The sequence below is a fragment of the Talaromyces rugulosus genome, chromosome VI, assembly GCF_013368755.1.
Source record: "Talaromyces rugulosus chromosome VI, complete sequence".
In the NCBI taxonomy this organism is placed as follows: domain Eukaryota; kingdom Fungi; phylum Ascomycota; class Eurotiomycetes; order Eurotiales; family Trichocomaceae; genus Talaromyces; species Talaromyces rugulosus.
In genome coordinates, this window is record NC_049566.1 from 2,414,540 (window position 1) to 2,439,388 (window position 24,849).

Sequence of the window (24,849 nt, forward strand, 5' to 3'; positions counted from 1 at the left end):
TAGTTCATGCGGCTTGCCACCCTAAGGAGCAGTAGGGTACAGGCAGGAAAAGGCATCTTGCGTTCAGCTATCTGCATGGCTCGTCTTAACTAGATACTATAAAATCAGGGTTCAGTAAAACCTGCGTACAAGAATTATAAAGTTCTCTAATATTATACTGTTTAGCAAAAAGAATAATCTTACAATAGCTGGGTTTTAAAAGGAATTAATTTTTATACTCAATAAGATTTCTATTTTAAAAATAAGGCTATGTATATAAATTTATAATATAAATACTATATTGAATTTTTTAATAAAGATTATCTTTTTAGTTAAATTTGGCTATTTGTATGGGATTACAACTGTTCCGGCACGCCTATGTGTCCTATAAAATCTGCCCAGGGTTTAGCGTCATTCCTGTAATACGATAACAGGACTGGTAATTTGTAGTTGGATGATCGACAGTTGCCAGCTGACATGCAGGACCCACTTCGGGTGTCTAGAAAGATGGTTTAGACCTAAAGTGAACTTGCTCAAGGCTATATATATACTAACTATGTATATAATGTCAACGGCAAAGGGTGGCAACAGAATAACAATCAAACACAACAGACAACATGTCGGAGCCACTGCTAGTTCCCATCCAGCTAGACGCATTTGTCCTCAATCCCAAAGTCTGCGGGACACCAGACAAAGTCGAAAGTCGGATCTGCCCCATCACCCAACCCAACTACACCTTCCTCCGATATGAGGATTTCGTCGCTGAAAGTGACGTCCAACCATACGCCGATCTCCACAATGCCGCCCCGGCCAGCCACAACTCCCGCACGACAGATCTAGGCACTGGCCACCATCGCCGCAATCGACATGGAGTCTACATCCACTGGAGTCTCCCACGGGTGTATCGGGCAGGAGTTTCTCTGGCGGATTCGGTGGGCGATAAATCGCGCCGCGACCAGGAGCGCCAGCGTCGTGGTCTGGAAAAGGAAACGGATGATGCGAAGCCGTCTGCTGCACCGGAGTATATCGATCCCCCAACGAGGTGGTTGGTTGTTCGGAAGCTCGATCTGGATACGATTCAGCCGGTCGAAGCAAGGGCGAGTTTCGAGGAATTCACCGCGTGGGTGATCGAGGGGGATTATTTGTGGAAATTGGATGATATACCCCCGCACTATGATCTCCAGGTCGATGTGTCTCCTTTTCTGGCGGGAGACCCAGACAAGGACGTGGATGTTGGGGCTCAGGCTGAGGTATTTATCGGTCGCAAAACCCTGCTGAAGGAATGGGTCGATGATACACCGAGAAATCCGCCTCGCATTCCAGTACTGGGTAGTGGGAACCAGCTCTTTGCTGACTTCCAACAGCACAATTCTAATGTTTTTAGTATGCTGGATAATTTTGCATATGGGGATCCAAAATCTCCAGAGTACCTGGATGTTGCCGAGGCCAGTTATTATGTTATTGGATGGCACTGGAAGGATGAAGCAGATCCGCTGTGGATGGATGATAATCGTCCTCGTAGTGAGAGACTTGATTCCCTTTTTATGTCACTGCAGGGGGGCGGAAATGCTTGGCTCGATGCGACTGGTCCAACTCGTTTACTGTGTCACGGCGCTATGTACAATGTTCAATGGGACTGGAACAAGAAGCCAGAGACCCCCGCTGATAAATTTGCTCGTCGTCTTCACGACCAGAGCAACCCGGCTGTATCGGTCGGAACAACGGCGTTGGATGCATTGATGACGTATTGTAAGGCAAGAAGAAGGGACACAGGTGATTCTGATACAGCCACTGATCTGGAGAAAAAGATTCTTTCTCTTCAGGCTCTTCTCCATACCCATGATGATGGAGTCGAAGGCCAGCGTGAAGCGATAGATACCGTGTATAACTGGAACTTTACTCGTTCCCCTGGTGGCATTCGCTATTTCCTAGCCACAAGTGATGACCCACAAGCCAAACCGCTCCAGATAGACGACGAAAGTCAAAGGAATCTAAAGACTCTGAACCAACGCCAGATTCTGCAGGAATCTTGCCTTCGCGCGGTAGACCAGCTGCGGTGGGATCTTTTTGCATTGTGGTGGAAATATATCACAGACCCAGGCAATGCAGATGGCAGCAATAATCAACAATTTGAGAGCGATGTATTGGAGATCCGCGATCGAATCGTGAACCTTGGGGGGAAGATCAGATCTTTGGAGGGGGAAATTCAGGGGTTAAAGAGTATGGAAGCGATACGATCAGGCACTCATCAACCCTACTATCAGGCTCGCGATCCAACTCTTTTAGTTGGAGGCATTGACCAGGGATGGCCATCAGACTATTTGTCTCCACTGAGTGTTCGCCTCCAATCGCAGACCATCTCTTCGACAGAGGATGAACCGATACCTGATGGACTTAAGACTGTCTATGAACAGATGAAAGAACGGCTTGCCTCGTCCATGTCACAGCACATGTTGGGAGCCGCGAGAAGACTATTTGGCGAGTTCCATTCCTTGATGTCGCAAAGCGGGCGACAGCCATCACTCGGACGATATTTTCCACAATTCCACGATAAACTGGATGGGTATGCGAGAGATGAATGGAACCAACGGCAGCCTTGGCGGCCCCTATACATGGAATGGGAAGCAGAGTACATTCACATCCCCTTCGAACATTGGTACTTGGGCGAACAGACCGCTCGGTTGTCAGAGAATAGTCAGGTTCGCTATGGAGTAAAGGTGCAAAGCGGCGCTCCGCTGTGGGAAGAACTTGCAAAGCCCTCAAACGACGGAAAGCATTCGAGTCTCGACAGGCGTTTGATCTCTGGCCGCGGACTGATTCTTCCTCAGCCAAGTTTCTCTCTTGATGCGCGGATCCGCCAGTTGTTCTCAAGCATGCCTGAACAGGAACTTGAGAAACACATCACCAAGGAACATAGAAGAAACCTGCTTGATCAGATTCCTCGACTTCCATATCTTTCTGCACCACTCTCTGGGCTGACTGATGGCTTGCTAACCCTGGCACACGGTACGCACATAAAGCCTCTAGCCAGAACAATCGGCCCCGCGGGTGAACGGATGACTGCAATCAAGTCGGCCTGCGTCCCCCAGGCCGGGTTCGATGATAAAGCGTTGGAAATGATCCAGGGGAATTCGGCCCTTACCCCGTTAGCTGCCACCGTAGCCTGGCCCGATCAGGCCCATTGTCCGTTCAAGCCAGTAACGCATGGACAGGTGAGGTGAGTGCAAATGTCGTTTTCTAGGCTAATACGATTCATACTAACTGTACTAGATTTCGAAAACTCAATATTATCGACAAGTTTGGCCAGACCTTGGTGGCCATCGATCCAGAGCCACGGACTACCGTACCTCGACCTCTGTATCCGTGTATCAGTGACCTTTACGAGCCCCAAAAGCTCAACCAACAAGACGCCAATACAGTTCTCCCAGGCCGTGACGGAAACTGCCAATTCTTTCAGATACCTCCGCAGATCGGCCAGAATTCGAGACTCAATGCGTGCTTCGTTACCCGCAGTGAACCGGGAACATCCTCAAGAAATGAAAAACAGGCTTATTGGCGGCCTACAACTGAATGGGAAAATCCAATTTGGGGTTGGGTTGTCACTAACTACGCTGATGAAGGCATCCAATTCTTTCTTCCGGATGGAACATTCTACTGTGAGGTGCGGGTAGGTGGACAGCTGGAGACGGTCAAGACACCGAAATGGATGCCGTTTAAGCCTGATGCCTCTACGGGAGCACAGGACGATCCCAATCGCAAACAGTTCGATGCGCTCATTGTAAAGCTCGGTGATGTTGACTATCTGAGGGCGTTTTGGTATATGGTTGTCAACGCACTAGAGAGCTTACCACCAACTCCGAACTCTTATGCGCAGTATCTGACAGCGATTGTTGGAAAACCACTCGCGCTTGTCAATATGGGATGGTCTCTTGAACTAGACCGTCCTCCGCTGCAGAACCAAGCGACCAACACCATGGCCAAGGAACCGAGCCTGTCATTAACCATTCAACCTGGCAAGCCATCCTACGAGCTGAAAGTCAAACTGGGCGACAAGGAGCGCGAATACGATGGTATGGTGGGATATTTCAACATGACCGAGACAGAAGACCATGCTGAAGGTAATGAGCTCAGCCTGGATACCATCCAGACTTACTTTGCCACCGCCGATGATAAATTCCCGTCGTTGAAGGCTATCACGCCCGAAACTCACCCAAAGTTCCGTCCGTTCTGGGAATCTCCCTGGAGGAGTGACCCACCATCTGGCTCGGACTTCTGCAACCCAGCCGAGTATGATAACCGTCGAAACAAACACCTACAAGTATATGGTGCCATAGTGGACCCCTTCACGGCTATCCACGCGTATTCTTCCTTCTTGCCCGCACAGTCCTTACAGCTGGCACCGTGGACGTGGCAGGATGCCATGAGCAAAGTAACAGCTTTTTTCCATGCGGGGCCTATCACACTAACCGCCGACGTAAAAGAGTATGATCCTGCCCGAGCCCTGACACAGGATAACATGAACGAGGACCCTCCGCATCAAGTGGGTCTCCCTGGATTAACAGGTGGAAAGTGGTCTTGGTTGCAGCCGTATGTCGATCCCAGCGATGAGCTATCTACGGAGGACGAAGGTACCGATTCTGGAGGCTCCGATGCAAGTTCCCCTGCGGATGCCGATTCGCAACCACCGTCAGAATCGGCCGGATTGACGCCACCGATATTCAATTCCTATGAAATTGGGCAGACGGAGAAGCGTCTTGCAAAGCCGGGTTTTGAGAGTGGGCCATACACGGCTATTGAGGGCTTTTTGCATCTGCGGAGGCCCATAATGATGGATCAACCGGAGCAGGAGGGAGATGAGGTGCAGTCACACGTGCAGGAGTTAGAGAATCAAGAGCCAAGAGAAGGTCATGACTGAGGTACATGGATTGTTTAGATATAGATCACAAATCGACAATATTTGAATATAACTGAAACTATCTACTTAGTATCTGAGAAGGAAATAGCCAATGAATACCTTCATCTTTCTAACTGATAGGGTGTCTCCGATGGTCTACGTTAGATTCTGCCGTGACCCAGAAGATATGGTTGACATCACCCGATCGAACGACAGTCAGCGAGTTACCTGTAGGGAGTCTCAAGCTATTGGGCAGTCTAGACGACTCTCCCCAGCTCCCTTGAGCCTTCACAGCGAAATTAACGTTATTTCCCGTATCGCAATAATACAAATAGGACTTGTTAAGCTCAGAGTCATGGGTCACCGCGAGCGAAGTCAACGCTAAACTGTTTTTCACTGGCTGTATAGAAGAATCTATTATTCTTCATCAGAACTGGGACTTGCGTCATAATCATAATGGGAAAGGAATTGAAAAGAACGTACTGTCTGTTGTCTTCGACGAGTATTCACGGATAACGCCTTTCTTATCCTGGTAAACCACCAGACGATCGTCTTTCGTGTAGTAGCTGGCTAGACCCGACCCCTTGCGCACATTCGCAAGGTCATCGACGTGTTTCGCCTGTCCGCTGTCGAAATCATATTCCCATAAATGGCTACCCTCGGGGTCATGTGGGTGCTTGCTGTTCAATTTCTTGTCAGTTGGAGGGAGTCATTTCTACTTGACATCTTTTTCGGCGCTAGCTTACCGGAGGTAAAACACGGACGACTGAATGCCATTGGAACAAGACGTGATTCTTGAATTGTCTTGTTCAACCCTGGCAATAGTTTGACTGATCGGACTCAAGATGCTGATATTGTTGAGAGTTGTTCCACTAGGAGCGCCGGTTGTCCCAGCTGGGTTTCGTGTTATTCCCACGACGAACTGGATACCCAAGTACGAGGAAACGGCTATGTCCGATGAAGTCACAACATTGCCATCTGGATCTGTTGAAGTTGCTATGTAACCTTTTGTAGGGTTGTTGTTGCTGTGAATGGCCTTTCTGATGTCTAGACCGAGGTTGGACTTGGTGGTCGTGTAGAAAACTTGGATGTCGTCGTGGGAGGGGGTTTTGATGGCAGCGATGCCGGACATGTTGAGTATGGATTTATGGAGTGGTTTAAGAGCGATGAACTGATGGGATGGTGATTGTTGTGGTGCAGAGTTAGAAGACATGGATCGAGGGTATACTTTGTCAGACACTATATCCCGTGACCCATGAACTGCCTCGTTCGGTTGAGAGCGGGTGTTGCCTCATTCTGTCGACATTGACAATTGTTCAGCGCAGCCACGTAAGTCCCTTGACCCCACCAGATAAATCTGCATACTAATGCAATCCTCATCACAGCCCCAATTGAGGGGTCTCTATGTCGATCCCAGCGTAATATAACCGATTTCAAAAAATACAAATGCTATCAGTTATAGCAACTGCATTTCCATCATCGCTAACATTCAACGAAAATGGTCGTGTACACTGGGGGAGAAAGCACTACGATAAAATCTCCTCGTCATCTTCCCCTTCGCCATGCCCTCCGTAAGGCAGAGCAACAATCATCGAGTGAGGATGATCCAAAAAGTACGCATCTCAATCCTGGAGAAGAAGAGCTACATTCCTTTTGGGCACCAAGCCTTCCTGCTGGTCCCTCTTACAGAGTCCAAGTCAACCAGACAGTAAAGTCACCAGAGGAACAACAGCCGCTTCAGCTCAAGGGTGCCAAGGAGTTTGTCGTCGAGACCCCTCGTTTCACTTTGGCAGCTGGATCGATTTATTCTATCTATCCGCCATCAGGGTACAGCGAAGACCATCGCATTCTACCTCACGTTGTTCTCAGCGATCCGTTCTTGCCATGGGAGCGACAAGGCAGTTCGAGAACTCCAGCCTCGTCAGCGATGAGATCTCGCGTTCCTTGGCTGGCGCTGATGGTGTTCACCCAGGATGAACTGCGACTGTCTCCAGGCGAGGTGGTCAGTGATATAGTGGACCTGTCTAAAAAGCAGTCCAAATCAACACTTGCTACTCGAATGAGCGTGAATGAACTACGGTCTGTCAAAGAGAATGTAGCTCTTCCTTACCAAGAGTTTGATTTATCAGGCGAGAATACCACAGCCGATTTTATTTTCCTTCCCAAAACTCTCTTCTCACACATATTCCCGGTCGCCACGGAGAAATCAGGCCGCCAAACGCATGACATATCCTCTTACCAGTATCTTTCTCACGTGCGGAAGGTGAACACCACCGGAATGGCAGTGGCGGGCCAAGAAGATACCGGCATCTTCTCCATTATTGTTTCCCCTCGATGCGGACCAATTGAGCCATTACAGCCCACGACAGTTTCGGTTCATCTGGTCTCTATCGAAGGAATTGAAGATAATATTCCGTTTCCCATCCCAGATAACAAGCAACGCGTTGCCCTTTGCTCACTGCATAGTTGGAATTACTCTATACGGCCACCTGGCACGCGAACCATTCAGGATTCCTTCCAGCATCTGGGCGAAAAACTGGGTGTCCTTCGACCTCCACCTCGGATTATCGACAGTTTTCAGGGGTCAGATGAATTGACCGGCCGGTTGGCCAAAAGACTTCAAGATGGGTATTCATTAGTTAGGTACCGAGCCCAAACAGGGGAAACAACTGTTGCCTTTTTCCGAAGCCCCTTCGCTCCAACTGTTGTGCCTCGAGAGACCCAGCACGATAACACCTTTGATGCGGATTTTGCGCACTGCTCCAACTCGGGTCAGGATTTGCAGATTCTCGATCCCCAAGTTGGAATCATGGATATTACGTACTCTGTCGCTTGGCAGGTCGGCCGCATGCTGGCCCTGGGTGATCAGGCGTTTACTACGGCCTTACTACGTATCCGTAGCTCGATTTACGATGAGACAATGAAAGAATGCAAAAGATTGGCGCTCGCCGAGGACGAAGGTGTCAATGTGTTGAGCCGAGGTCAGCTTCTCGGTGCTCTGCGTCACATTCCAGAGCAATTGGGTGAGATAACGTCGGAAAGGGAAGAGATTGACCGATCGAACCGATGGCTTCGACGGCACTGGAGAGGAGGAGTTGCCTTAGGTTATACCGCACGTGGAATCCGCAAGAGATATCTGGACATCGCAGTCAAGGTAGCACAAAAGCTGGCCAAATCCACTGATGACCAGATCTACAACGAGACCAACGAACCAGTCTCAACAGACTGGATGATCGTGTTGAGTTGGGTCATGGACCGACTGTTCCTACACGGGGTGCCAGCACACTACCTCATTACTGACCCTAGCCACCTTGAACCAGAACGATTGAAATTCTTCCATATTGACCCCAACTGGACGGATGCTATGATTGATGGTGCTTTGAGCCTAGGTAATCATCGAGGAGAGGATCGTGATCGGGTAGCGATCAAATACGCCTTGAACGAATATATATCCACACCCCAAGCTCCTCTATCGCACACCCCCCAAATCCCCACATATGGTTTTTATCTCCGGTCAGATGTGGTTTCTGGATTTCCGGATCTCAGGGTTACCACTTTACCTGAACCAACTGAGCGTGCCCCTCTGCTGCGCCACGAGCTTGTCGCTGACGGCGTCATGTTGGGCCTGTTAGATCGTGTCCCAGGATCGCGTGATTTGACAGAGCTCGTCTTCACGCAACCGGCCCATCAACAGCGTTTTGTGGCTGGGTCATCACTGACCCAAGCCGAGTTGAAAGTCCATATCAGAAGACAGTACACGGTGGGCCGGGATGAGCGCCAAAGTGATCCGGCAAAAGATACCTTGATTGATACAAGTCCAGTTCACCCGGCTGACCCTAGCCCTATATTCGTTTGGGGTACGAAGCCTGACACCGATGATCTTCGCATTCTCCAAGTGTCTCGATATGCAAGATTTCAGCTCGAGACATTGAAGAAGGAAATGGGCCAGTTCAGCAGAGATGGGCAGGAAACAAATTTTTTCAATGACGACACCCCGACATCTGCTTTACTTGCCTTGCAACTTAGCGATCCGATATATGAATTTCATATCATTTTGGATAACGTCTTTTCCGAGGATAACTCTGGTAATACACATGATCCAGGACCGCGAGTCCTGCAGCGGACAATTCCTTCTGAGGTTAGCCCTGCAAGCCTGCCATCTATCCCAGAGCCGGAGCCTGGAGCAGAATCCACCGAATACGCCAGATGGCAATCAACCGCGCCACCAGAAGTTACGTCTACACCAGTTATGTCGATACCACTCACCTCTCAAGCCGTCGCAGTCTCACCACCATCCCCAGATATCCCGTTCTCTACCCCACAATCTTACACATCACACCAAATCCCTCGCGCGTTGGGTGTCGTACCCGCCAGTCATCCTCAATACAAATGCAACATCACCAGCGTAGGTTCCGACACAATCAACGTGACCCAAGAAAACCTACCCCAGAGCCTAATATTCTCAATTCAAGTCCTAAACAACTACAGCCCAGATTACAAAATTCAAGCATTCGACATCTGGCTCCCACTGGGCGAGGTCGATCCGTACAGTCCCAAACTTCTCAAAACCTACCAGGGCCCACGGCCTACCATGCTGAGTAACCTGCGGTTCAATGTAATTCACAGGTTTCCCAGGCTGGATGACAAACTACATTTGCAGCTCACTGCCATGCCACGCAGTATGAAGAGGTTTGTCCCGGCGAATATGGTTTCCGAGATGAGTTTTGTGTTGGGTTTGGTAAGAGTGAATAAGTTTGCTTCACCAGAAACGCGGTTTCGGGTCAGGACGCAGGTGCGCTATCGGTTGGATCGGATACCTACTTTCGATGGGTATATTGATGTTGTTCTTAAGAATGTATAAAAGGGGACTGTCCGGGACTTTTACCGATACAATACCATGATAAATACCCCATCTTTTTTTAATTACCATTACAGTATTTGACAATAGAAGTATTTTGAATACATTGTCACCTTTGTTGAGTCCAGCCCCGCATTCAGCTGAGGTAGGTCGGTCTCATTTCGAACGAGCCAATTATCACCCGCGGCAGCTCTGGACGATAAGCATTCCGAGCCGAGACAGGAAGTGCTCGAAGCCCTAAACAGACGTGCAGCGGCGCCCCCGATCATCTGTGACAAGTGTGCATCTGAGCTGCACATCACAGTACATATTCTTGTTAACCCCACCTGACAGCAGTTGTGGCGGGCTGAATATATGGAGGTTTGCTGACGTGGTCCATCTTTGATTCGCACAGCTGTGGATTCGCGAGGTGAATACACCATTTGGCGGGTAATACGGAGCATATAAAGCCCGATTTCAATGATCTTCGCTTCCTTTTTTTATTATAGCGTAGGCTCATCACCCCCATGTTGATATCTGTTATTATCGGACCTTCTACTAGCCCCATTTTCAAATGAGGCATTTTTGGAACATGCCGATGGATTGGGCATCGGGCAGATGTTATCTCTAGGCAGATCGTGTAGACCGAGTTGATGATTTGAAATTTTCATACTTGTGTAATTTTTCTAGTGGAGCTTCAGAAAATGATCAAGAAGAAGCCATGACTGGTTGCGCAAAGACATCAAAGTCCCTCCATTTTTTAATGCCAAGTGCATCCAGTAGCACTTTGCAGTTGTTGCAGGGTGGTTTTAGATATTTGGCAATAGTGTCGGCATTATACGGCGGAGTGTTGGAATTGGGATTTTGGAGATCTGGGGGTGGCCAAAAATGTTTTCTGGCTAGAGCAAATCCTTTTGGAGTACTATTCGGAGGACGAACCAAGTCCGGTCTGGAGAGTGAGTTAAATCGAATCGGCGCTGGAAGAGAGGTAAAAGACCTACTGCAAGAGGTTGACAAATGGATATGTTTCTGCGCAGTTTCCAAACCGAGTTCCGTTTCTATTCCACAATACCTCATCTATTTTCGCCCTTAATATCTCAAAAGCATTTAGAGTATTTTGCCGTGATTGTAATGCCTCCAAAAAGCCCCGGATTGCGCGAGGCAGTTCAGCAGATTCACGTTGATCATTCTCCCTATAGCCAGTCAAGAAGGTTGATAAGCCAAGGATGATCGTTTCAAGTCGGTTTCGCACATCCCCTTGCATGTTGTCAGCTGGCTGCCCATTTTCTTGAACGAAGCAATCTATGTCCGCGCTAACTTCCAGTAAGATCTTATTCGGGGTCTTTTTCTTTTTGTCCTTCTTGTTTCTCGGGTCCCTCGTGCGCGATGCGTCAATTGTCCACTGCCACCCACGGTCCGTAGAAATGAGTAGGTCCTGCACCAGATTAAACCGAGCCATCTTCAATTCCCTCTCCCATGTACCAGTGGAATCGATTGCCCAATTATACCCACCTAGTGAGGCCCCCAAAAAGAACTGCTTTGTACCCTGGCGATGTTCCACCCACGTGCACTGGAACATGGCCGGTGGGTCGCCAACACCTTCGCTCGTGCTGCCGGCAATTCTACTGCACCATAGGCTGTAAACTGCTGTCAGAGGAAGGAAGAAATTATTCTCATCAGCGCCAGACTGAGCATGTCCAAGCCTTGACAGAAACAATCCCAAAAGGTCATAAGGACTCCAGTATTTGGTCGTGTTCCTTTGGCGTCGAGCGCTGGGCTCTGAAGCCTGCCTGGAACCACGCACGGCTTGGTCAAGGTGATCCACATAGAACTTGGAAATGGTCTGGTTGCCTTCTCTCCAATCTGGATTGATCCGACGGCGAATATGTTGATCCGGAGTGAGGGCATTGTTATTATAGTCGATACCGTGATGTTCGTCGCCCACTCTCCCACGACTAGGATTGTATATGTGAGAGAGACCCAGTGGAACGTGATTGATAAGGAGTACTTACCTCAAAGCCAGAATCCGTGTTTTAATGAGCTTAAGCTCTTCTTGGACAGTAGGTTCGCTCGCGTTCACTTGAGTCTCTAGGAAATCATAGATCTAGGAAATAGGGACACAGTTAGAGCGGTGAGGAAAGACGATGTCTGACTACCTGTTACTTGCCTTGTTTCTATCATAGTCGTACAGATCTTTCAATTTCTGGCCCCTAAACGGGAGGAAACCCTTATTCTCGCGGCGAGGAGCCATCTCGGAGCTCCTTAGTGTAAGTCGGTGGTGGTGGTGGTGGTGGTGGTGTTGACACTCGTATATTAGGACAGAAATCCGCCAGATACCGTAGGTTCTGTATTGTAAGCTTTGCACTTTGCTGGTTGAAATATTACAGCACTGGGTGATCTGCACGGCTACCCGAAAACCCCTCAGATGAACACATATTAATTGGCCCCTCTCGTCTGCCATACTCATAATGGACCCTCAAGAGTAACCACAGCAAATCAACAAAACAGATCCATCACAGGCCTACCAACTCACCATCATGACCAAAGTACGCTCCCCCAGCCTACCTGCATACCAAACCTAACCAAACCAAGACACAAATCACACCACCTGAAGGCTGGACCAATGACAGCTTTCACCTTGAAAAGGATACCTACTGGGGAACCGGACAAAGTGGCCAGGTCATGGTGCACAAACACGGAGTCCCAGCCGCGACACCGATCATGTGTATGACTGGTGGAGAGCAAGAGGTTCTCTTCACTGCGGGGGCTACCTGTTACCTTTGGAGTCCCATTCACGGAGAGATCTGGAAGGTTGTTGAACCACAGGGGTCTGTTGAGACGGTCATAGCGGATATTGCTAGAGGTGGGATTCGGTCTCTGACTTGTTCTAAAGTGAGTCAGGTTGCATAGGTGGGGCTAGTTGAGTTTACATCTCGCTAAGGGTTTGATGGCTGTTTTCGTGATTAGTTCTCAATCCCATGTAACTAAAAGAAACTATATGGCACTAATGTTGTGCCTTTTACACATTATCCCAACATTGGTCGTGAGACCGTAAACATCACCATCTCAACTTGACATGACCTTATATGCCCAAGCTATAATAGAGGAAATATGGACGACAGTAGTCAGCAGAACCACCCCCAAGAGCGACCAACCGCCGCCGGTGGTCCCCAATGGATATATTTCAGCGGCACAAACAAGAAAGGCGTGGTGCGTGTCCACCCGGGATCAAACCTCGACAAGTTCCTGGAATTCCTCCCCAATCGATGCTTCTGTATCCAAGATGCCTCTTCTTCCCTATCGAAATTCCATCAGTCCGATCTTTGGTTGGATTGGCTGAAAGAAGTTGGCCCAGGCGCAAAGGCTTTCGTCAAGCTCACCGGGACAGAGGACCGACAGATTGAGAACTTTCAATTCACATTCAATCTCCCGTGGGAAGGCAAGAAATTTGTTCATTTCAGCTCATCACAAAGTGCACTGGGATATTCCTTCAGCGGCTCTACCGACATTCAAAGCAGAATTCCCCGTCCAGGGATTGACACCGAAGGGAAGCTACTTTATTGCGGACTGGATGTCGCTAAGACGTCGGAAAGTATCACCACAAATGTCCGGGAGCTTTTCGAGTTCGTTGGTCAGTACCAACTATCTGATCATCTGCATCCAGTGATCGCTGCCTTGTCAGTTACATTCAAGAGGTCCCAATCTCAGGGCAAACAGAACGCCCTATGGTTTAATCCGCGGGTGGACAATCAGACAACTTTGCGATTGCAGTTTCAACTTGACTTGGCATCTGCCTTCAAAGAGGCCCTGGAGTCAACACTGAATGGCTTTAACCTGGACACTGTCGATGTAATTTGCAAGAAAGTCCTGGTTGCCGCTGAGTTTGATTCAGGACGGGGAGCAGTTGAACAGGGGGAGGTGGCATTTTACGCCTCGTGTTCGGTGGCCCCCGGAGGTGGAACCCCAGTTAAAATGGGTGCCGGGGTTGAATTTCGTCAGGGTTCCATCAAAATCACGCTTCAGCTACCTAAAGAGAGTCTTCTTGAGACTATGTTGGCATGGCTGGGTCAATTGATCGATTCGGATACCACGGCTGCTGACAAGTTGCCCGGTCAGGACCGCCTTTTCCCAAACGTTCACGTTCGCCGGATCATCATTGACCTCGATGTTTTGGAATCCAACCAGGAACTGCAATTTATAATGACCGACTTTGATATCGATATAGAGGTTGAAGCCGGGTTCGGCAAGCAGGAAGGTCCTTCACCAGTATTTCTTCTATCGTACGGCTGGACTAGGGGGGGAGGAACGTGGGGTCATTTTCGAGGGAAGCTCTGGACAGGTGAGTGAAAGATGATATTGTGATGATTGTCTACTCTAACACTCAATAACAGATGTTGATCCCGAGGAAAACGACATTCTAAATCCGCACTATGAGAGGTGGAAAGGGTTGACGCCTGTCACAACAGTTCTAGCCAAGTCAATTAATTTGAAGACTATTGTTCCCAACCAAAGCCTCGAAAATATCCCAGATTTCATCCCAACTAATATAACCCGTGCCTCTCTGTACCTATCTCAGGGGACTCTGGCTATCGGCGCAACGATATCCACGCAGGAGCCGAACGGTGACGTTCCACATCCATACCTGGGCCAACTAGCCCTAGACGCCGTATATAATTGGGGCGAAATAAGTGGATTCAAAGTCACGCTAGGGACGATGATCAGTCTACAACAGAGCGATCTATCCAATTCACACGGCCCGACTACGTTCATGGCTGAGTTAGACTACGATTCTGAAGAAAGATCATGGCAACTAAGAGGGTTCGTAGAGGGTCTCTACGCCAGTTCCCTATATGAGTTCTTCGATAATGACTCGGCCAAAAACGCCATGCCTCTCATCCAATCAATGGCAATTGAATATTTGGATGTGACCTACAATTATGCTGCGAGCCAGTCATCCCGCCATTCTTTGTCCATAGAGGGGGGTCTACTGATCGCAGGAATCAAACTGGAGCTGATATACAATTATAGCAGTGGTATTGAATTTTCTGCCAAAACGGAATTCCATTCATCTGATGTGAAGATTGGCACTGTCGTTGGTGATATATTTGGTGAAACATTGGCACTACCAGACTTTCTTGCAGATATCACATTTACCGATAAATCGTCCATTGAGATCAGGCTTGAAAGGTCAAAGCTGGATAACAATGCAACATCGAATACCGGTGGGAACCGAAGATCCCCCGTTCAATGCTTCAAATTGGTTGTTGAAATTAAAATCGGAGACCTCGATGTGGTCTTTATACGATACCGCGATGGAAGTTGGGAAAGTCGCAGTGGCTCTAAACAGTTTCTCAGAGTTGGTCTAAGGTCATTGCCCCAGCTTCCTGAGATTCCTCCCTTTGGCGAGTTCCACCACCCGTTCGATGAGATCTGTTACGTCTGGGTCAATGACCCGGTCACAGAATTAAAAGAGGCGCGGGGATTGACACGAAAGGAATTCCACCACTTGAATGAGTCGTTGACAGATAAACTGGTCGCGCGGGATGATTTCAAAGAAGAAAAGGAGTCTGACCTACTCGTTGGCGCTGGGTCGCATTTCATGGTTTTAATCAACGATTCGGTGGGGGGTCGATCGTGTCTATTAGACTACAACTTTCTCAAGGGATCCACCAAGCGCGAGGATGAAGTTATGACCATCCAGGAGAGATCTAGTGCCCTTACTGCTTCGATTCAGGCCGATGAAAAGAGTGAGAATGAACCTCCGGCTAAGGCACCACTTAAGAAAACAATCGGACCCTTTTCGCTCCACAGTATCGGTTTCAGATATCACGGGCAGGTTCTTGAAATCATGCTGGACGCATCAGTCGTCCTGGGCCCTGTTGAGGCATCGCTAGCGGGATTTTCCATCACTTTGAACGTGGAACGACTGGATAAAATCTCATTTCGCTCCATGGGGATTGATGGAATGGCCGTCGCATTTAACGAGCCTCCTATTAACATTGCTGGTGCAATTCGGCACGGTCATACCGCCAATATGGATTACTACTCCGGGGCTGTTATTGTGAGATTCGACGATTGGCTCTTCAAGGCAGCGGGATTCTACGGTGAAGTGACAGCCAAAGATCGTGATTCATTTAGCACCATGTTCATGTTTGCTCGGCTTGACGGACCGCTATTACGTCTGTCGTTTGGTGAAATCTCCGGTATAGTGGCCGGCTTCGGGTACAATTCCGATGTTCGCACCCCAGCTGTTGATGAGGTGCTCAATTTTCCATTGCTTGCAGAAAGAGACCAAGAGGAAGACTTGGGAGAAGAGACTACGGTAGAAAAACTCCAGCGATGGATAGACCCAACCCCCGGTGGTTGGTTCCAGGTCAAGGAGAATGCCTATTGGGCCGCAGCTGGGCTGAAGATTAATGCCTTCCGGATGCTATCCGTTGATGCAGTGGTGTTTATCAATTTTGGAACATCTGTTAGACTCGGTATTTTTGGAGTGGCTACTGTAGATATCCCCTATGAGACGGCCAAGATGAAATTCGCCCATGTTGAGCTAGGGCTAGCGACCATGGTTGATTTCGACTACGGCACGGTGAAGGTTGAAGGTCAATTATTACCGACCTCATTTATTTTGCACCCAGATTGCCATCTCACAGGTGGATTCGCTCTATACTCGTGGTTCGATGCACCACACGCAGACCCGAACCAGGTGGGTAACTTTGTCTTCACCATGGGCGGGTATCATCGAGCCTTCACCCCCCCAGTGGGCTATCCTCAGCCCCCTCGGTTGGCCATCAGCTGGAGCTACAGTAGCGCGATCAGCATCACAGGCACGGCATACTTTGCTATTACGCCCAAGGTATGCATGGGCGGTGGAGAGCTACACATTTCGTTTTCTTCTGGGCCGATCAAAGCTTGGTTCGATGCCTCGACCGACTTCCTGATGAATTACCAGCCATTTTACTTCACTGCCGAGTCCCGCGTGAGTGTTGGAGTCAGCTATACCATCGACGCGTGGATTGTGCAAAAGACTGTTTCTTGTGAGGTTGGCGCTGGCCTTGCTCTATGGGGTCCTCCTATGGCTGGTCGTCTTCATGTGGAGATTTGGATCGTATCATTTGACATAAATTTTGGCGATAGCCCTTCGAAACCCAAGCCACTCGATCTTCTTTCTTTCTATGGATTGGTGCTGGAGAGGGGAAATGAGGCATTGCAGGGTTTGGATCGACCTCTTAATGAAGCTCATACTTTCCTCGCGCAGTCAGGATTACTGGCTGATGATGCTAGTGGGCGATGGACGGTCCGAGCAGGAATATTCTCTATGCGTATCTCGTGTAAAATGCCCATCGGCAAAGTTACATTGGCAGAAAAGTCAGTCGAACATAATACTCAGATTCACGCCAAGCCAATGCAGCTCGACAACGAGATACACTCACATATGACAGTTTGCGTCAAACAAGGTGAAAATGAATCACGAAACTGGACAATAAAAGCCAAGACCCAGCCGCTCCCAACGGCATTGTGGGGGAAATGTTTGTACCCCTACTATATACTTTTACCTCCACACCCATTGCATACACATGCTAATTACTCAACGCACTTCATTAGATGACGAGAAACTCGACCCATCATATAACAGGCATACCACTGATACACTCCTCAATCCCTCGGGTGGCACCACGTCCCTCATGGTAGGCATCTCATTAACTGTCCCACCCCCGCAAAAGTCAGAGGACAGGCTAGGCGTGATCCCCACAGCAAGCAAAGCCATTGAAAGAATAGACTCTGCAAGCACATTTCCACCACTTGAACAAGCCAATCCATATTGGGCGCCAGATGATACTCGAGGGGATGATCCGTGGGCTGCGGTACAGGGTCTCTGGGCAGAGCCTCGATTCGGGGAGAAAGGACGATCTGGGTTTGTGGACCGATGGGCAGAGGCTTTTAGATGGAATGAGGGCTCGATGAGAGGCTTGTCTGGATTTCCGAAACGGTTGCGGAGGAATTTTAAGAATTTGTATGTGGCAGCGCCTGCTGTTGCGAAATAGTCTGAGGGCTTTGTGATAAGCTTATACAGGAGGCGAATTCCATGACCTGTTTCGTTTACCTTGCTCTGCTACACTGGTTGTGATCGTTTCGGATTGATATAGTAATATAGCGGGCTGAAGCCCGTTAGAATCCTCAGGCCGTTAGCCCTCGTTAGTACAAAATCATCAACAATATGCCAGTAACACCTAACATAAAACATATCAACGGGTATATACACTTGTGGTTTCATGCAGTCCCGAAACGTCAGTATCATGCCTAACTCTTCATTTGACACTTGCATTGGCCGATTCAATAGCTTCTGGACAATTTCCTTTCGCGCGGTAATTTTGTGTTTTGAATAAAATTGACTTGGATCTTTCGAAAGGAGTGGCGGAGATGCACCCTTCTTCCCACGGCTATGATGCCGTACATTTATTCCCATCTTGAAAAATGCAAGGCATTTATTGAAACTTTCGCGGCTCAGGCGGTCGAACCTGGTCTTATCCAATTGATCCATGAATCTATCGATATATCGGTTAGCTTCCACCAAAATTTTTCATACTGAGGTCTCATACGTGCTGCGAGTCATCGACGATATTATCAATCTTCTGATCATCAGGATCATCTTCGATCAGATCCACCACCGTTGAAAGGTTTTGGTGCTTATCTTAGCTTTCGAACATTCCAATGTCGCCAGAGCTATGTAATGCAACAGGCATGCGTCAGAATGATTAGATATAAATGAAAATAGAAAATGCGAGAAGCGATAGTATTTGTAAAGCTGACTGGCTGCGGAGACTGGAGACACGCCGTCATGCTGCCTCGGGGAAAGCCTCGGGGTCGGCGTCTGTCCAAGCCAAGCGGAATAGTCTGCAGCGACAGTCGAGATTATGGACCTTGTACTGGATGGCAAATGCCTCATATTTGTCACCGTCAAGGAGAGCGTCGGTCTTTGCTCTTCGCTGTTGGAGATATCGTCGTCACCAGTCTTCTTATTGACTTGGCTTTCGTGCTTTTCTGAGTCGCTCCCGTTCTTGTCAAGGGAGGTATCGTCGTCATCAGCCGTCTTAGTACGTGGCTCAGGGTGTGGTGAGCCGCTATCCTCATCGCTCTTGGACTCATTTTGAGAGTCCTTTTCCAACAAGCGACACTGAATTTTATCTGTGATGTCCTGAGGTCTGGCGGACAGATCGCGTATGTCCACAGTATACATTAGACGCGTAATCACCAGTCGTCTTCAGGCCCATATCCTTTCCATCGGACTCTGTATTCGACGATTGGTGTTGACTTCCGGCCGCGTCGTACAGCCCTCTTGTCCACAATGGCTTCTATCTCGTATTTTTTGGACTCACGTCATAAAACACAGCAGGGAAGTAGCGTACCAGAATCTTTGACATGAAATAGAAGACAAACGTTAGCATTAAACATTTCTTCCCACGGCTATTGTGCCGTACATTCGATGCCCGTGGCTTTTCGATTTCACTGAGCGGAAATACTTTTGCATCTCGTCCCTCGAAGTATTCCAAACAGACTCCTCCTTTTGCATTGGGTAATCAGGAAATGGCATTTTCGTGTAGACGTTGTTTGATTTCGGCCATATCATAATGACTTGGCAAGACGTGCAGCGCGACGGATACATAGTCTCCCCTTGATGAGGCCAAGGTGGGCGTCTAGGAGCGACTGCTTTCCTTTGGCTTTGTCGATCTTGACAGGATTGCTCGTGCCCTTTCCTTTTCCTGAAGCGGGCTGGTTTTCGTGAGAGCTGCTTGCATCGTCAGATCGATCAGAGATGATAACATCTGCCTGTCGTTTGTATTGAAATGTGTGGAGGTCTGAAAATCCATTTTTGATTTTTCTCTTCTGGGCGTATGATGTAGTCTTCTGCTGGTGGTTTTCACCACATGCCTCTGAAAAACGGCAGATTGACACAACAGACCTCGAGTGATGGTGATTGTCTATCATAAAGCAATTAAGACAGAGCCGTTGGGAATATAGTCTAAAAAATATTAGTGAATATTTTTTCAAGTGAAGGAGCATCATGAATATACCTCTCTTTGGGTACGAATTGATAGTATCAATTGTACCACGGCGTCCGTATCCACACGGTCTCTAGCACTGCCAATATGAAAGAACATGTGAACATTTTGGCCTCATGGCAATCACCGTCGAAACGATTGTATCCTACACCGTACATCGTGAAGCTTTGACCCTGTCTATCAAGTCTCGCTCCATTTTGTCAAGTCGTTTGAGAATCTGGCTGAACTACTAGCGGTCCTCCCACCAGCCCCTTGAATCTGCTGAATGCCTCGCAGCATGTCGGAAAGAAAGAAATGCCAAATCCGAGGGAGTGAGAGGTGCGCATGCTTCATCAAAGCAAAATAAAATGTAAGGCTTGCCTTTTTCCGCATCCGGGGGTCCGCATGTCTCTTCCAACAATCATCCAGATGCTGAACTTGCTTGGTAAAGTGTCCAGGGTCTGTAATCTCAAGGACCGAGTCATGAACACTGTAAAAAAGTCTGCGCGTCAGGTCCAGTCCGGACCCGATATCTCGACATCGGTGGGAAGGGGGAGCGCAGGGCAGGCCGCACAGCACAGGAAGACTCGGGCTTCGCGAAGGCCATGCGGAGTATTTTTTTTTTTTTTCATTTAGGGTTACCTTGGTGCACATTAGAGCAAGCAAGTGCTCTCTGCCTGCCGCTGGGAAATCGCTCGATTTTTGAATACACCGTCACGATGTCCCTTGTTTCCCTGCACAGCATTGTACATAAAATTGGCTAGGTGTTGGCCCTGCTGAGTATGGCGATGAAGTTGGCTATGGTATTCCATGTGTCCAATTGTTCTGGAGTGAACTCATCTGTTGGCTCTCCTTCGTATACCCATTCAAGGAGCGAACATAGTCCGTCGTATTCAAAAGAGTGGTCGCTAGCCCCGGGGCACTCAGTGGTATCCTCCTCGCGGAGGGCCCGGATACAGCGTTGACATGGGCTGACGCGAGTAGACTGTACTTCACCGAGCTCAACAGGCGACATTACCCAATGAATTTCCACTGATGCTTTCGCAGTCTTGCTGGTACTTGTCAAAAATCTCTGCCATTCCAGATACATTTAGAATCTCGGCTAAATGCCAATGCATGTCTCAAAGATCTCACGGTAAAGGGGGCGGCAACTTGTTCATCTTGCTTTCACTTCCCCTACTTTCGCCTCCCCTACTCCCGCCAAGGCATTTCCAACTTTGATGGCGAAGTCTGGTGTCAACCTGTCGATTGGCACTGCGTTGGTTGCCTTGAAGTCGGTGACCTGGGCATTTCTTGCCCGTCACGCTGCAAGATTGCCGTGACAGGGGTCTCCGAGGATTTTTTTTCTCTCTCAATATCCACTAGGGCCGCTTCGGCGTTCCTCTGTGGTTTTCTCGTGAAGACGAAGCAGTTTCTAAGCTTCTTTCAGAGACGAACTTTACCACCCCAAAAGTCAGTATAATGTTCATTTTGTTTATTGTGCAGTAATTCAGACTCACTTTGCTCGATCAGGGCGGCCGTGACGAGGTTCCGGAAGACAGTATAAAGGTTGTCGTCAGTCTCGGCGGCCATGATATCCCTGGCATGGGAATGAACCGAAGCTGTCGGTTCGTAGAAAATTAATAGAACCGAGTGAAACGTTCTTCGGACTTTTTATCGTCCAGGCAGTTTCGTATATTCATAGCTATTCACGCGTTGAATAGCTACTTCTAGTGTCGGTGCTGGCCGAGTATGTATCTAATACCTCTGCGTCAGTTGGAAATTTTGTGAAAAGAACATGAACAGACTTTTCTTACCACTTGGCCAAAGCAACTTTGGGAATGAGTTTTGGTAGCAGTCATATATACCATTTGTCCAGATGTCAATCAATAGTCATGACTCGTGAAAGAGTCCTGGATAGCATCGTTGGCGACCCAAGTCCCTCGAGGGGGCTCGCTTGCGTTTAGCCATGGTGTCGACTCTGTCTACTGTGTTGACAGTACAAAATGTGATGATATTCTCAAGTAAGCACAAGTCCAAGTTCTTGTGTGGGAAATTATGCAAAGGGGCTTAGACTTGGGAAAAGCCTCAAGATATTGACAACTGTAGTTTGAATTTGACTGGCACAAAGGATAAATACAGGATTTTGTGGAAGGACAGATTCGCTTAATAAATCTTTTTTTCTTTGTTCTCTTTTCCACGTGACTGATAATTGGCCTGAGGCAGTTATGTCGACATTTCTGGCACCGGTGTTGATGCTATTGTCGGTATCAATATCAATATGGTGTGGCTCTTTGTTGGTGAGGAGCGGGGCCAGATATCAATCATTTACGGTACTAAATTCTAAATAGGGAATATTTACTCTTTATTAATTTAATAAAAAGCTCTTGGTATTATAATATGTTATACTGTTATAACAATGCCTCGCTGCGTCGCTCCTACATACATCAATTGACGCATGTGTGCATGATGGTCTATCCTATTTTACATATCGTACACACAACTTGCATAATAACTACAAGCTTCATCAAATCAACTCTCACTCTCTGCAGCCTTCCTCTTCAAATCCAGACACTTGGCCGCATAATCATTCGCCAGCACCGGCTCGCCCGTCAAATGCATGACCGTCGCCTTCTTAGCCATCATCTCGCATTGCCCAGGCACATCCTCAATCGCCTCAAACTCGTCGTACGCGCAGTCTATATATGCAATTGCACGCGTCACGTTTTTATTCGTTTTCATCGGCCCCATTTCCTTTTTGTTAGTTTTGAAGTTGTCGCCCGCCATGCCCATGTTGGCGTCGACAAGCACCGAGTACGAGCGCGCGGTCAGGTAGCGGTCATCCAGCTCGAGGATCTGCGGCATAATGCTCTCCATCATTTCTGCCGCGGCTTCGAATTCGCCGAGACTGAGAAGCACAGTGGCGAGCACGCCAATGGCTTCCCACAGGCCAGGCAACACGCGAGACCGATAGGCGATGCTGGCGGCGCGCATGGCGAGCGAGAAGCCACGCTGTGGCAGACCCGTTTTGGCGAGGATGCGTGCTTTGTAGCAGAGTAAGCGCACTTGCACGAAAATGTCAAAGTTGTCTTGTTGCATAAAATGTGCGACTTCGTCGAGAATGTCCATGGCTTTTTGGTAGTGGCCCTTGCGCAGGCGGAATTCGATTTCGAGAAGGGAGAGGTGTAGGGCGAGGTCGATGTCTGGGAGTTCCATTTCTTGGAGTTGGCTGAGGAGGTGTTCGGCGGCGACGCCGTCGTCTCTGTTGGAGTTAGTCTATATATTTTCTATATAAAACGAAAAGACGTTACCTATGGATCTGCCGCTGCAGTTTCAAAACACCGCAGTAATAAGCCCAGCTCTGGCTAGCTTTGAGCGAGCGTAGATCGGCTGGCGAGATGTCGTTTATACGAGCCATTGCTCTTTTATGGCCACCGCCATGCGACAGCTATGTATATCAGACTTGAATAAATTGACTAAAAAAAAAAAGAGAGATATAACTCACCAGCTGGCTGCTTCGATAAGCTATCTTGAGATAGTCATCCAAGGGCGCCCCTTTGGCGTAGCATTCGCGGAAAATCTCACATTGCAGCAGGGCATTATGTGTGAGGCCTGGATGTGTTAGCATACACCAAAAAAAAACAGTCTTGGTTCGATATACCTATTCTAGAAAAAACGGACGCTTGAAGCAACAGCTGCGGCCCCATAGTCGTCCTCAGATTCCTCGTCACGTTCAAATACGACGACTTGACGATATTCTCAAAGACCGACGCAAGGCTGTCTCCCTGTGTTTGAATTAGTAAGAACACAAATAATAAGAAGGGGAGAACTCACGTTCTGTAACTCAAGTTTCGCCTCGCTCAGCTGCGTCGTGCTGAGCAGCCCCCAAGACTCGGTCTCTTTGGCCTTTGCTTTCAAAAAAGCCAGTCCTTCCTTCTCACTACCCAACATGCCGGTGCTCTGAACGTCCTTCATTTCCTCAGGAAACGCCTTTCCGAAATGATACAGCCAGCTCATGCAGAAATTCAAACAGTCCATGTCATGCGACTCGCGCGCAATGGAGATGGCCTCCTGCATGGCCGACACGGCTTCCGTATAGCAGCCAAAATCCGCATGCAGAATAGCCAGATTCAGCAGCGCATACTGGTAGAAACTGCGGTCACGGCCGTGCACCGTGTAATCAAAATAGCGGTGCAGATTATCAAACGAGGACGGGTAGTCGCCCGATCTCCAGGCGTCCAGAAAGCGAATATAGTGCGACATGCTGGGAACGTTGACCCCCGTAGCAATGATATATTCTAGCTGATCCTTGACTTCGTCCGAGACTCTCCCGCCAAGGCGTTGCAGCTCGTCGACCTGGAAGGTGAGCAGCTGCTCGGCGTCCTTGGTGCTCACGCCGGCGCCGTCGTCGTCCGCCTCGCCCTCGATATTGCCGTATATTACCTGGCCGAGGTAGCTGTCTGCACTCATGTCGAGCTCGACAAAGTTGTTATCCACCGCCGACTGCTCGCCGGACGGATGGCGTCTCGCCCAGGCCCGATACGTCGGCAGACGATACTTGATAAAAGCGCGCCACAGCTTGACGGAATCATGAAACTGCAGACGCGTAAACTCGAGCTGGGCACGACGCACAAAGGCGCCCAGCGGCGACGAGCGCGACAGCAGCATGTGCTGGTCGCTGCTGGCGGGGGCAATGCCATTGTCCCTGTCTATGATCTGCTCCTCGCGCGGCTTCTCGACAATGGAATGGATATCGGCAAAGAACATCTCGAGCGCGTCGCAGCAGTCCAGCAGCCACATCTTGCGCAACAACAGGTCCCATACTGAGCGGCCGGGGATGGACGAGGCGTGGTAGGCGAGCACCTCTTCGAGCTCGTCAATGGAGACGGCATGGCTCCTGTCGCGGCGAAAGGCAGCAGGCGCTCTCTCAGCGGCGCCTGAGCGAGGGGGCACAATGTGCGAGACCAGGAACGAGAGTACTGGCACGGCAGACGTGTTGGGCACGATGCCCTCGGTGTACAGCGAGACGAGGCAGAGCAGGGCGACCTTGGAGGGCGTCAGGTAGCGGCTCATGTTGATATTGTGTTTGTTTTTTTTGTGTTTATTGTGTTGTCGCTGTC

The 24,849-nt window shown here is 48.9% G+C and overlaps 6 protein-coding genes across 6 annotated transcripts; 3 read left to right on the forward strand and 3 right to left on the reverse strand.

The window, feature by feature from the left end:
* Positions 1-596: 596 nt before the first annotated feature.
* TRUGW13939_11212 (uncharacterized protein) lies at positions 597-4,894 on the forward strand (the record flags this gene model as incomplete). Its single annotated transcript, XM_035494320.1, has 2 exons — positions 597-3,196; positions 3,250-4,894. 2 exons carry the CDS (start codon positions 597-599, stop codon positions 4,892-4,894), a joined length of 4,245 nt encoding a protein of 1,414 aa, XP_035350213.1.
* Positions 4,895-5,226: 332 nt separating this feature from the next.
* Positions 5,227-6,005, reverse strand: TRUGW13939_11213 (uncharacterized protein; the record flags this gene model as incomplete). Its single annotated transcript, XM_035494321.1, has 3 exons — positions 5,227-5,306; positions 5,357-5,553; positions 5,620-6,005. The coding sequence occupies 3 exons, from the start codon at positions 6,003-6,005 to the stop codon at positions 5,227-5,229; spliced, it is 663 nt and encodes a 220-aa protein (XP_035350214.1).
* Positions 6,006-6,371: 366 nt separating this feature from the next.
* On the forward strand, positions 6,372-9,734 carry TRUGW13939_11214 (uncharacterized protein; the record flags this gene model as incomplete). The annotated part of the gene is made up of 1 exon (XM_035494322.1): positions 6,372-9,734. The coding sequence occupies one exon, from the start codon at positions 6,372-6,374 to the stop codon at positions 9,732-9,734; it is 3,363 nt and encodes a 1,120-aa protein (XP_035350215.1).
* A 684-nt stretch (positions 9,735-10,418) lies between these two features.
* On the reverse strand, positions 10,419-11,891 carry TRUGW13939_11215 (uncharacterized protein; the record flags this gene model as incomplete). Its single annotated transcript, XM_035494323.1, has 4 exons — positions 10,419-10,659; positions 10,712-11,665; positions 11,723-11,814; positions 11,874-11,891. 4 exons carry the CDS (start codon positions 11,889-11,891, stop codon positions 10,419-10,421), a joined length of 1,305 nt encoding a protein of 434 aa, XP_035350216.1.
* A 356-nt stretch (positions 11,892-12,247) lies between these two features.
* Positions 12,248-17,755, forward strand: TRUGW13939_11216 (uncharacterized protein; the record flags this gene model as incomplete). Its single annotated transcript, XM_035494324.1, has 5 exons — positions 12,248-12,256; positions 12,303-12,602; positions 12,843-14,049; positions 14,102-17,239; positions 17,316-17,755. 5 exons carry the CDS (start codon positions 12,248-12,250, stop codon positions 17,753-17,755), a joined length of 5,094 nt encoding a protein of 1,697 aa, XP_035350217.1.
* Positions 17,756-22,261: 4,506 nt separating this feature from the next.
* Positions 22,262-24,802, reverse strand: TRUGW13939_11217 (uncharacterized protein; the record flags this gene model as incomplete). Its single annotated transcript, XM_035494325.1, has 5 exons — positions 22,262-22,991; positions 23,041-23,177; positions 23,235-23,341; positions 23,391-23,514; positions 23,564-24,802. The coding sequence occupies 5 exons, from the start codon at positions 24,800-24,802 to the stop codon at positions 22,262-22,264; spliced, it is 2,337 nt and encodes a 778-aa protein (XP_035350218.1).
* Positions 24,803-24,849: the final 47 nt, after the last annotated feature.